The sequence below is a fragment of the Mauremys reevesii genome, linkage group 24, assembly GCF_016161935.1.
Source record: "Mauremys reevesii isolate NIE-2019 linkage group 24, ASM1616193v1, whole genome shotgun sequence".
Classification (NCBI taxonomy): Eukaryota; Metazoa; Chordata; order Testudines; family Geoemydidae; genus Mauremys; species Mauremys reevesii.
The window spans coordinates 5,134,738-5,148,089 of record NC_052646.1 but is presented as its reverse complement, the minus strand read 5'-3'; the positions used below and the strand labels follow the sequence as shown (position 1 = coordinate 5,148,089).

At 56.4% G+C, this 13,352-nt stretch overlaps 1 protein-coding gene across 3 annotated transcripts in view; it reads right to left on the bottom strand.

Annotated features, from left to right (window-relative positions):
- ARHGEF2 (Rho/Rac guanine nucleotide exchange factor 2) overlaps positions 1 to 13,352 on the bottom strand; it is a 126,743-nt gene that overhangs the window by 99,957 nt on the left and 13,434 nt on the right. For all 3 annotated transcript variants that reach the window (XM_039512712.1, XM_039512709.1, XM_039512710.1), the window contains 2 exons: positions 5,285 to 5,597; positions 2,024 to 2,198 (listed from right to left, as the gene is read on the bottom strand). In XM_039512712.1, coding sequence (XP_039368646.1) covers positions 2,024 to 2,198; positions 5,285 to 5,571 — 462 coding nt within the window. In that variant the 5' untranslated portion in view covers positions 5,572 to 5,597. Of the gene's footprint in view, positions 1 to 2,023; positions 2,199 to 5,284; positions 5,598 to 13,352 lie in introns of those variants that run through there.

Here is a 13,352-nt window from a genome sequence, read left to right as displayed (position 1 = left end):
CTGGGGTGGAACCCCACAGCAGCAAGAGAGCGAGAGGATTCAAGAAGCAGCCTGGACACCTCCACTGTCGGGGGCGCCCCTCCCATTCTCCGTTGCCCAGCCCCGCCATTCCCCATCACATCATCCCCATGGCACCTACAGACACTGCCTCCATGGCAGGTCACACCTGAAATGCATGCAGTGGATTTTTCACTGCCTGTGGTGCACCGAGGTTCTGTTGTTTGGGGCAGAAATTAGTCACCCTCCTCCCCCCACCTTTAGCTCTTTGCTTCTCTTCTCCCCTCCCCTGTTCCTGTCCGCTGGAAAAGAGGAGAGAGAATCCAGTGCCAGGAGACCAGCAAGCATCCCAGAGATCAGCAGTACTCCAGCATGGGAACCTTTACCTGGCACTGGGCCTAAGGACCCCTGAGTTCCATTCCCAGCTCTGCCACTGGCCAACCCAGGGCAAGTCACTGCCCTGCTCCGTGCCTCAGTTTCCCCTCCCATCTGTTTTCTGTTTAGGCTGCCAGCTCTTTGGAGCAGGGACTGTCTCTCACTAGTGTAGGTGAAGCACCTACTGCAGCAGGGGTCTGATCTAGGCCCTACCAAAAATGCAGAGAATAGTTAGTTGTAGGTAGAATTGGCCCAGGCTGGAATTTAGCCAGGAAACCAGGGGTTAAACACCCCCACCCCCGATGTTTGTTAAAGCACCGTGGGACCTGCATCTGGCCCCAGCGTGATCACAGCTGGAATCCTGGGCCCCTTCTGGTGTCCACAATTCCAGCAGGAGGCTGGCGAAGGTTCAGGGAAGAGGCACGAGCCGGATGAAAGGATCGGAGGACGCGTCCAAGAGGGGCCCGCACAAGCAGCTCGATCTGTTTAGTGTCACAAAGGGAAGGTGAAGGGGTGACTGGATCCCACCGGGAATTAACGGGTTCTTCGGTCTAGCAGAGGAAGGGCAAACAGATTCCCCCCAGCCATGGTTCATGGGGGGCTGGAACAATTTGTACCAGGGGTACTGAGAGCCACTGAACCAAACTGTTATCCCTGTATATGATGGAATTCACTTCCAGCCAGGGGGTGCGGCAGCCCCCCCAACGCCCTTAGTTCCAGCACCCAGGCCTGGTTCCCCCACCCCAGAGTCAGACGAGACAATCACAACATCCCGTCCGGCTCTACAATCTAGGAACAGAAGGACGAGCAGCCAGGCCGTGGCTATAGGTCTCGCACGAGGCTCCGTACTTCGCTTTTACCCCACGGGCCTCCGCCAACGCTGCCAGCCGTTTCCCTTCCCCAGAAGAGAAAAATCACTTATCGAGGCTAACACGCCCCCGAACAGGAACTGTTCTGCCTTCCTCCTTCCACTGCGGGCCAACAAAGGGAGCCGCAGAGTCACGGTGAAAACAGCTGAGAACTGGAGCAGAGAGCGCTGGGCATGGACCGGAGGGGTTGCCTGGCTGGCTTAGCTCATTGAGGAGTCTGCTCTGAACTTCCTCCTACTCTCCCAGGCTGCACTGCAGGGCCATCTCATTGTCTCTTCACCTCCCTACCAGACCAGATTCGGCCCCTCTCCGCCGGCATCCACCCTCCCTCCACAGCGGATCGGATTCCTGCCCGGTCTCCCCACATCTTGTATCAGAGACCATTGGCCCATCTGAGTCAGTATCCCTGCCTCTTATGGCCCGTTTCGGGTGCTTCAGAGCGAGGCAGCTGCCCCTGGGGATACAACTGCAGCCAGGTGCGTAGTGATGCATAAGCAGAGGGATAATTCCTTCCTGATCTGTGTCAGGTGCAGGACAAGGCCCTGAAGCATGAGAGCTGGTTGCACGATTGCTGCAAACATGCAGGTGCAAGTAGGCGAGATGCGGGGGAGGAGAAGGGCACTGATCCTGTGAGGTGCAGAGAACTCTCGCTGAAGCCAATGGGAGCTGAGGACACTCAGCAGCTGGCAGGAGATAGCCAGCACCTTCCAGGATCTGGCCCTGCACCCCCTTCGGGCAAGTCCCCTGGGGCTCAAGGGAGGGAGGGGAGATGCATCCCCTACCTGAGCCCGCTCCAGGTCCTCCTCCTCCTCCTCGTCCTGCGAGAGCAGGGACTCCAGCTCGTCATTGCTGCGGATGATGGGGGCCCGGCGGGGGTCCCTGCGGTGTCGGGAGAAGCCGTCCAACTGCCCCGCAGCAGAGTCAAGCTCCTCAGGAGCCAGGCCCTTCAAACTCACGCTGAAACAGACGAGGGAGAGCCAGGCTGAGAACTCCGAGGCCAGGGCCCAGAAACCTGCTAGCTGCCTCCCCACCCCCAACCCCAAATCCAAACCAACGCACACTGGGACTGCTTCGTTCCCTCCACCGCAGCACAGGGCACCTTGCATGCCCCCCGGCTCCGCACTCAGCACCGGGAGCCAGAACTGCCACACTCCCCACCTGGTTCTGACAGCAGCTCCCCTCCGAGGCCGGGAGCAGGTCCTGAGCTCGGAGCAGGTCACATCCCCACTCTGTGCCTCAGTTTCCCCCTTTTTGCACAAGGGGGATGATGATGCCTTGTTGCCCCTGCAGCTAGGGATAATCCGTCCCCAAGGGGGATTTAGTCATAGATGCTTCAGCATAGCAGGAGGTTTAACTCGCCGCTGGCTTCAAAATAAAAACCGTCTCTTTTTCAGGGAGGTCACAACCAGCTGCATCTTGGATCATGCTGCTCTTTCCTTTCCCTTACCCATAAAGGGGTCCAACACCCACCCGCCCCCCGACTTTCAGCAGGGGAAAGTTGAATCCTAATGCAAGTTTTGCAAACAGCGTTGGATGCTTATAGCAACCCAGGGAAGCAGAGGCCAGGACAGAGCCCACATCTCCAACACGCAGGTTGCCTGCTTTAACCACAACCCACCCGCCCCCCACCCAGCCCCTCCTATCTCAGAGGCCAGGAGGGAAATTGACATGGAAATCATTCCCACAGAGCACACCTTACTCACCACAGCCTGCTGAACATGGCCCCTGGATGAACCCCTCCCTCACCCCCGTCGCGATCTCCCCTTCCCCCTACTCCCCCAATGCCGGCACGTCTCTAGAATCGGTCTCTGGATCTCAGAGCCCGACTTCCTGCTCCGGCCTCCACGCTGTTTGCAGAAGTGGGCTGGTGGTTGGGGGTTGGTTATTTTTCAAAGCTGCCTCTTTACAGCGGACAAAAAAGCCAATCATCAGCCTGAGCCGGCCACTCTCCGAAAGAGAAAAACCCAACGCTCCCCTCGGAGCGAAAGAGGCTTTGCTTCAACCAGACACACGAAGGGGCTGTGGGGTGGGCGTAGCAGCAGGGTGAGTCAGAGGGGCCAGCTCCCCCATCACGCAAGCAGGGGGCACGGCTTCTGCTACAGACACTGGGGCCTGGATCTTGCCATGCACGGCTTTATCGGGGAGCTGAAATACTGTGAAACAAAGGACCCGGTTCTCAGCAATGGCCTCTGTCTTTGCCACGGGCAGGTGGCTCACTGAGAGCGCAATTGCCTCAAGCTACCAGCAGGGGGAGCCATCTGCCTACTTTGTGTCAAACCGGAACACAGGACCCGAAGGGACCACTGGGTCCAGGTCAGGGCTGTCACAGGCAGCCCCTCTGACCATCCCCTTCAGAAACGGATCAAGCACCTCCTAAAGCTAGTTAGGTTATTGCCTCTGCCACTGGGAGGCTGTCCCAGACCCTCTGTCCTCCGATGGTTGGAAAACCTTATAATTCCCAGGTGAAATTTACTCACAGCCGCTTCATCCCCCTTTGTTCTCATGCCAACATTTGTCCTTTAGCTCGTCCCCCTCCCTGGGGTTCACCCCAATGTCTTCCCAGAGCGCCGCCAGATCCCCTCGATCTCAGCCCTGGTTCTGCCACACTGAACAAGCCAGAGACTCTCCTCCTGTAGGGTTCACCCCGCCCCCCAGTCCCCTCGTGATCCCTTCTCGGCACTTGCCGCCATCTGCATTCGCCTCTCTTGAACTCAACTGGCCAGAATTGTACACAGGATGCCCGACGAGGTCTTAGCAGCAGCTTGGCGCTAATACCTCCCTCTCCCTACTGGACGTCCTGGGATGACATTTGCCTTTTTCGAGGGAAAGGCCTGAACTGGATCCTGACCTGTTCAAATTCTAAACCCCGATCCCCTGGAGCACTTCAATCTCCCATCCAAGCCCTGACCCAGCCTGACTCTGCTTCGCTAGCAAAAGCCAACAGGCTCCGAGGCAAAGCAGGAGGTCAGCTCGTCAAGCCAGGTAGGATGGAGCCCAGCATCTCGGCTCAAGCTGGGCCAGCTGCCAAAGCATCGCTTTGTCGGTCGTCACCATCAATCCCCGGGCCCGTTCGCTGGGCCCAGCTGCCAAGGGGCGATAAAAGGGAATCGAAGCCACCGAATAAAGGCAGCCAAGATCAGAAACAACAGAGCTGCAGCCCCCCTCGGCGACCCTGGGATCAGAGCCCACATCCCCAACCCCATCGGAGGCCAGTCCACGGGAGCCAGTCCCCAGGGAAGCCCACGCAATAGGGCATTCACGACAGTGAATAGACGGGGTAGGACAGGAACTGGGGAGGTGGCCACAGCAGGACAGAGCCATGGTCTATTATTACTATTTGGATTGGAGTCCTAGCCACGGACCAGGGCTCCACTGTGCAAGGTGCTGCACAGACATACAGAGTTTTCCATCAATAGATCGCAAAGCACTTTACAAAGGAGGCCAGTATCATTTCACAGCTGCAGAAACTGAGGCCCGGAGAGGGGCTGCGGTTTGTCCTGCAACAGAGGGATGGGGAGCCCTCAGATTTTTATCCCAGCTGGCATCACTGTGTGCGAGCGAGCCACATGGTTTAAGCCTTTCAATGGTCTTGCCAAACTCTGTGCAGTCCTGTGGCAAGCAGTTCCACAGGTTAACGTCCCCCCAAGTAGTATTGCTTGGCAGATAGTCGCAGCACGCTGCAGCAGCCAGTTCCATGGGTTAATATCTCACAGGACTGTGGCAGTAAGTTAACCGCCTGCCCCCAAAATACCCTTCAGAAACAAGATCCACAAGCCACACCCTTGCCCACATAACATTCTGCAATAGGTGTTAACACCCCATCTCCACCAGTAATACACCCAAGCAGCTAGACACACCCCAACCACCACCCTGCAGCGGCCAGTTCCAAGGGTTAACCCCTCCCCCCCAATCACCATTAATGTCAAGCAGCAAGCACATTTCTTAGGCTCTGAGTTTGGTGCCCAGATGGCAGGCGTGGGGTGGGGGATCCAGGCTTCCAGGCCGTGGAAGGGAGAGAAGGTGCCATGGGCCAGGCTGGGTACCTCATTTGGTCGTAGTCCGGGTCGCTCTGCAGCTTCTTGCCGGGCTCCCAGCTGTGGCGCCGGTAGGAGTCCCGTCCACGGAAGGAGGCTCTCGACGTGCACGACCTCCGCAACGGCACGCCCAGGAAACGGTCCTCCTCCTCCTCCTCCTCCATCTCCCAATCAGCCTCCGGGTCGCCGTCGGGGCAGGAGTCCTGCTCCACAGCTGACATGCAGCGGCGTTTCTGGCCCCGGGCCCTGCAGGGGGCGCCGTCGCAGGCTCCCGGGCATTGCTCGGAGCTGTTCATCCTCAAGTCACGGGGACAGACGGACGCTGTGGGGGGGACAGACAGGAGAGAGAGCTCAGGCCCCGGCTGAGTCAAGAAGCAACGTCACAGCGAGCCGGCTGGGGGCGGGTATGGAAGGGTAGGGGGTTCCCAATGGTGACTTGGGGTCACGCCCATCAGATGGGGTCCGTCAGCTCCAGCCTGACCACTAGGCAACCCAGCGAGCTCAGCTGGGCCCAGGGAGCCCCCTCCACACGGCTCCTGCGCCAGTCCTCACGCCCAGCCCCACTCCCGTCTGGTTTCTGACCCCCTGGCTATGACTCCCGCTCACCCCTGACTCCCGCTTCACCCTGGGACCGGTGCCTGCTCCCTGCCCCTATGCTTGTCCTTCCCCAAACTGCCCCCACAGCCCCCAGGCAAGGTCCCACTCCAGCCACACCCCCGCAGGATACAGCTCCTACAGGAAACAAGTTGGTGGGTTCTCAGCTCTGCAAGCATCCGCAGCCCCAAAGCCATCACCCCGACTGGCACCGACCAGCCCCCTCGCTGCCAGAGGCCTGGACAGGCCCCCAGAGCCCGAGCTGGCCTCCTGCCCCTACTCAGGGCGGACCCTGGGGATTACGGTGACCAGATTATCGAAGGCCAGGACCCTGGGTCACTCCTCACCCAGCAGGGGCCCGTCACCCCCTCCCCGCTAGCCTTGTGCCAGAGCTGACCAAGTCCCCACCCCAGCCAGCCCGGGTGGTACCAGTGCCAGAGCCGCCGTCCGGGGCTCAGTGGCATTGGTGGCACGGCTGATGGACACTGCTGCGCCTGCTCGACTTGGGTGTAGGGGGAGGAGGGGCAGCATGGGGAACTACTGAGCATGAAAGAGGGACAACTCAGTTGCCCATTTTAAGGCCCCAAATTTCTAGGCCAGAGCACGGGAAAAACTGGAACATGCTGGGACAGAACCAGGCTCGCTGATCACGTCAGAGCAGGGTGGGGGTACATCCACACGGGGCAGTCTCTTGCCTGTCCTGCTATTGCCTGTGTAACTGAGGACAAAGTTTGGTGGAAGTTCCCATCCTGCTCCATTCCCTCCCCCCTGCACCACCAGACACGCTGGATCTGGGAACTCTCCACTTTGCTGGTGTGTATAGTTTCCCCTCTCTCCCAGCCCCTAGTTCCATCTGCCTGTTCAAGCTGATAGGACCCACCTGCGCTAACTCCCGGATGAGTCAGCCAATACGGCGCTGCGGCTCTACGCAGGATTGTAGCACCCAGTTACAACCCGGCTGTCAAGCCTTATCCTGCAATTGTTGGGGGTGCTGATGGAAAACTGAGGCTCCTGGTTGCTACAGCTGATCCTGTGTCCCCTGACCAATCCATCCCCACCCCGTCCCATCGTGCTCTCTTTATGAGCTCTTCCATGAAAGCAGCTGCTTTTCAAGTGGACATTAAAGTTTATTACAGCCATAAAGAGGAATGGCCCTTGTTGGCCATTTCCCCATGTCCCCTTCAACAGACCCATTCAGCGAGCACGTCGTAAACCACCCCAGAACCTCCCGCAAGCAGCTGACCTACAGCTCAGAGGGTGATGCTGGGAGGAGACGAATCGACCAAGAATCTGGGGCTCCAGCATCCATGCTCCCCAATGGCTCTTGGCTGGGTCCCCCAAGACACAGCAACTGGGCACTGGGGGAGTGAAGAGACCTTGATTCCCAGCGACCCCTTGCCAAGCGCTAAGGGAAAACAAGTCTCCACCCATCCCCAAACAGCAAAGCAATTAGCCAAGCGCCTGTGGGTCGTACTCACTCCCCCTCACTGCAGTATCCGAGCACCTCGCCGCCTGTGACGTATTTATCCTCACAACCCTCCTGGGACGCATTAGCCCCATTGTACAGCTGGGGAAACTGAGGCTCTATGAGGCTAAGTGAGTGACTCCTGATCACATGGGGAGCTGCAGCGGAGCAGGATTTGAACCGCTAGCCCAGCCACCCTCTCCAGAGGGCTCACAGCAGAGCTGGGAACTCCTCTGGGATATGACACACACTCCTCCCTGCCTCTGCCTTATGCAATCGCTCTCTCCCGTCTCTCATCCCGTCTCTGACCCCAAGAGACGATGGATGGTTTAATGAGTCTGTAGCCGCACCGGGTATTTCCTGCCCGAGACTTCGCCACTCGGCACTTCACGGACATGGCAGGGACAGAACTCAGCTCTTCTTGAGCTGACAGCGCCGGGCCCGCTGCCACCTGAGCTAAAGGAGAACTGGTGGGTCAGCAGTATAGGGCTTAGGACACACAGAGCTGAGCAGGTCCCATTCCAGGCACGACTGCGGCGGCGACTCACCCCCGTTAACTGCTCATTGCCTCCCCCAGCCTGAGCAGAAGCCCCCTGGGGGTCTTTCCATTGACTTCAGGTTTGAATCAGGCCCTTCAAGGCGCAGACCAGCTCAAGGGGCTGAATTCCTCTGGCTTCCTCTGGCCAGCTCCCTCCCTCTTAGGCAGATGTGGGGGGCTCCAGGCGGATACATGGCTCAACAGGCAGCCGCCCCGCTGGGCAGCCTGAGCAGCAGCCAGGGCTGTAAGAGGCGGGTAGGTCACCTATGGATCGCTCATCCTAAAGGTCCCTCTGTCGGGCCCGTTCGCTACAGCGCAGGGGAGCGCACGTGAGAGCGCACGCCCCTCGCTGGGGAGCACACGCCCCTGCCGGGCCTAGCGTGGGCTTGGAGCAGACCCTGGAAGGGGGGGGCACCCGCTCACGCCCTGGGCCTTTTGCCTAGGAGCTGGGAGGATGGCACAAGACGGGCACAAGAGTGGGTGGAGTTATCGGCCCTGGATATTCCAGCGCGCTAAGAGGAAAGCGAAAAAAAAAAATCTCCCCAAGCCAAGTGCCCCCTCTCATCTCGCCACCCGAGTTACTCATTACACGGCAAAGAATTTCTGAAGGAAAAGAGGAGCCGGCCCCACCCCCTCTGCCCCTAGACACACTCCACGCCTGGGTCGCGGGTTAAATGGACACGGGGGGTGTGTGTGTGTGTGTGTGTGTGTGTGTGTGTAAATGGACACGGTGTGTGTGTGTGTGTGTGTAAATGGACACGGTGTGGGTGTGGGGTGTGGGTGTGTGTGTGTGTGTGTGTGTAAATGGACACGGTGTGGGTGTGTGGGTGTGTGTGTAAATGGACACGGTGTGGGTGTGAGGGGTGTGTGTGTGTGTGTGTGTGTAAATGGACACGTTGTGGGCGGGCGGGTGAGTGTGCATGTGCACCTCTCCCTGCAAAGACCACGCCACTCAGGGGTCTCTAATAAGCTCCCTAGACAAGAGGGTTCATTCCTGGAATCCAGCCTCTGTCTCGTTCCATCCATCTCTTGTCTCGTGTCTCCGACCGCGAGCTCCTTGGGGCAGGGACCATCTTTCTGCAGCGTCCAGCCCTGTGGCGTCCTGGTCCAGGACAAGAGCGCTTAGGTGCTCCTGTAAAACCAACAGCCTTTGCTGTCCGACGCTCTGACCATTTTCTTTGGGGGGACCCGAGGACAGGGGGTCCAGCCTGGGAGTCTTCCCATCGTGCAACATACGTGCCACCAGCATTTATTGCGCCTCCTTCCGGCACCACTGTCCTGTGCCGGCAGCAGCATCGCCCCTCTGACAAGCGGGAGCAGGCGTCTTACGCCAGTCCTGGGACAGAGGGCGTCCAGCAGCCTGCCAGGCAATTCCTTCTGCCAGCTCCCCACCAATGCCCGGTTCCCATCAAAGCCCAAGGCAGGCCGGGTCAGGTGGGTGGGAGGCTGCCCACTTCTAGCCCCTGGTTAAAGAAAACCCGACGCAGCGGAGCTGTAGGAAAGATCTGTATGGAGACGGCAGAGGGGTCAGCATTACACACGGAGGGGCTTGTGTTTGTCTTGAGCACCCTGGCTCGCCCAGTTTGCACTACTCTGCCCTCCGTGTCACACAAAACGAGGCCCCTCCTGAAACATGACCCTCTTTCCCCAGTCTCATGCACCACACTGTGGCTGGGGGTTTCCCAAGGAGGCTAAGGCACCTAAATCCAATTTAACCGGGGCTCCTAAATCCCTAGGGCTCCTTTGCAAACCCCAGCCGAAGGACCTGAACTGAAAATCACACAGGAAGTCTGTGGCAGAAGCAAGAATAGAACTCACGTGTCCCCACACCTAGGCCTGTGCTTTAACCACCAAACCATCCGCCCGGTCCTGCTAGTCTCTGTCCCTCCCCTGATGTGATGCATTTCCTGTGTAAACATGCCACAGCATCCAAGGCAGCTCACTGCTGGACTGAGATCCAGATCCAACGAGCAATCGCGGTCCCGTTACAGCTCGCCTGGCATTTCTAACACCAGCAGAAAACATAAAACATAGATGGGGAAATCACACTAGGCAGGGAGCGTAGTTAATACCTAACGACAAAGAGGGGAATTCAGCATTTAGAAAGCAACCTAGAGCTGCCGTTTAGCAATCATTAGGGCTGAAGTTACATTGAAGGGCAGTGTGGTTCAATGGTTAGAGCTAGCTACGCCTGGTTTTTTTACACCAACGCACTGTCTGGCCTGGAGCAAGTCACTGTGCCTCAGTTTCCCCCGCTGTAGAATAGGGCTTAATACCTTTTAGAGGAAGGAGGGGGCAGTGGTTAGAGCACTAGCCTGGGACTCGAGACACCCAAGTTCAATTCACTTCTCTGCCACAGACTCCCAGTGCAACCTGGGGTGAGTCATCACTTCTCAGGGCCTCATTTTACAATCATGTGAAGTGAGAGAGTAAATTGGACTTAGCCAACAAAAGGTCTTTGGGGTAATGAAATTCACACCATTTCTAGAGGAAATCCAGCAGTCCGGGAGCACCAGCCACGCAGGCTTGGTTCCAAATCCCAACAACCTAAAAGCATTTACAAAACCTCAAACCGATTTGACTGGATCCACCCCTGAGCCAGTTTGATTGCTCCCCCGCCGTTGTCTGCAACCCAAACGCTGCCGGGCAGGCAGCACTGAATGTGAAACTGACCATAAACAGAAGAGAGATTCGCTTCATTGACTTCCAGGAAAGAAATGCAAAGTTCAACCACAGACCTTCAAGAATGGGCCCCAAAAGTCATAGACCCAGAGGGTTAGAAGGGTCCGCAAGGGTCATCTAGTCTGATCCCCTGCCAAGATGCAGGATTTGTTGTGTCTAAACTACCCAAGACAGAGGGATATCCAGCCTCCCAATTTTGATCCAGTTTACTTTCCCAGTCTTCAGCTGCTGGTAATCAGCAGAGCCCTGCTGAAGTTAGTGGAGCTGTGCTGACTTATACCAGCTGATGACCTGGCCCTTAAAATGCTAACAGGAGGGCAGGGACTATATTTTTGTTCTGCATTTGTACAGCCCCTGGCACCATGGTCCATGGTGAAGGCTCCTAGATGCTATGATAATAAGTTATACAATAATAATAATCCGATGCCTCATTAGCTAAGTACAGAAATTGGATTAGACGACGACTGCTGCCATTTCTGCAAGGCCTGATGATCTATCGACACACCTGGGAAGGCTCGGCCCAAGAAGTGGCTTTAATGATTCCTGGCCACTGCATGAAATTTGTAAGTTGCAGAGGGACCATCATGAAGGCCTGCTCAGACATTCCTTTCCTTTGATTTTGCACTCAAATGCTCTCACCCGGAGACTGGTGACTCACAGGTCAACGTGAGGTCATGGTGCTAAAAGCAAAAACCGTCCAGATAGTGACCTGCCTTCAGTGCAGAGGTGGTGAGTCAGACTGAAGAAAAAGAGGCCCAGCCCCGGTGTTAGTTGAAAAGCTCACGTGGTGCTTTGAGGAGTCCATGAGACCTATTCCATTGGCTGCTGCCGGAGCTCCTGGGCTTACCTGGCTGCCGGTTTGAGAGCCCAGACTTTTCAGGCGTGCTCACAAAAGCGATGCTATTAAAAAAGAAAGGGCCCGTTTATCCCCTCTCGCTAGCGTCCAGCTGCATTTGCGAGAGATAATTGTCCTACCAGCCCCATGAGATCTGAAATGCCACCTCTGCTCTTTGCATCATTATTATTATTACTGTGATAGTACAGTGCAGAGACCGCAGCTGAGACGGTGTTAGGCACTGCACTGACGCACAGTAGGAGAGAGTCCCTGCCCTGAAGAGCTTATATAGACAAGACAAAGGAAGCAACGTTATCAAAATAAATAAATAATCCCATTTTACAGATGGGGAATTGAGGCCCAGGAAAATTAAAGGTGTCTCTAGTTGCTGCAGCCTCACTGTTCCAGGACTGGGGTATGTCACAGACACTGATTGAGGTCTAGATATACCCTAAGTGACATGCCCGTGGTCCTACAGGGAGTCTGTGGCACAGCTAAGAATTGAACCTAGATCTCCTGAATCCTAGGCTACTGCTGTTAACCACAAGGCCACCCATCCTCTCTGAGTTACTCTCTTATTTATAATAAATACTTTGCCTTTCTCTTTACTGTATCTTCTCAAGGCACTTAACAAGTGATAAGAAAGGCAGCCTCAGGGGATGGGTAATACTTCCTGCCCACCCCCGGTCAGTATCGCCAGCAGGAAAAGTTCTGCAAATTAGAACAGGAGACACCTGTTTTGTGAATGATGCGGGAGGCAGAACGGAATCCAGCTCACTCTCCCCTAGCTGTAACACCATCACCTTACCCAGCCCTAGGCTCCTTCACCCGCCCAGCTGTGGGGTGACCCTTGATTAGCTCAGACCCTGGCATGTCTCTTTGGGAGCAGCATTAATGCAGCCGACGGACAGGGTCTATCCTCTGGCTCAGACAAGGCCTCAGCTAGGAAAGGTGCTGCAGGAGAACTAGGTATTATATATGGTTGCCCTGAGCTCGGTAGGAAGATGATGGCTCCTGTAACTGCGGGTCACGTTGGTGTCTTTGTGGAGGGGAGGGCTGCGAACAGTCAGCTCACCACAAATCTCCCTCCCCGCGGGAAACCCAAGGGCCCTACATTCAGTGGCTGTCGGACAATTTGAGCATCCACATGTGTCTGCATATTTACCGCCTCCTCTGCACCCCTAGTTTAGACCTGCCCCTCCTGGGATGCAGTAGGTACAAGGAGTGATTGGGATTGTGGGTTCTAAGCCTCCTTGCTACAAAGCCCTGCCTGGATGACTGTGTCCTCACTGGTTCTGTGTCCCCCACCCCGTTCCCCCTGTATCTGTCGCTAGGACTTCTGGGTCGCTAGGACATTTCCCTGGTTCTTTGTGTTGCAGAGAACCGAGATGCTCCAGGATTCTTTCCCAGCAAATTGTGGGAGAACTTGTCCGTCCTTCCGGCCACACAAGGTTGAAATTGTGGAAAGGCGTTGGAGGACTATCAGCATGCAAGGGGTTTAGCCTGCATCTACACTAGAGAGATCTATCTCACCCCCTCTCAGCCAGGCCAGTGAGCTCAGGTTGAAAGTAGCACCAAACTCAGGTCAGAGGTTGTGTGTGTGGCCGGGCTGGGGGTTAGGAGGAACACCCAGGTAAGAGTCCAGACCAATTCTGCAGTGAAGACATACCCTCACTATGGGTCATGGCTAGGGCCCTATCAAATTCACAGTCTCTTTTGGTCAATTTCACAGTCATAGGATTTTAAAAATCGTAAATTTCATGATTTCAGCTATTTAAATCTGAAATTTCAGGGTGTTGTAATTTTAGGGATCCTGACCAATAAAGGAATTGGGGGGAGAGGTCGCAAGGTAATGGGGCAGGTGGGGGTTGCAGAACTGCTGCTCTTCTGTGCTGCTGCTGGCGGCGGCGCTGCCTTCAGAGCTGGGCAGCTGGAGAGCGGCGGCTGCAGGCCGGGAGCCCAG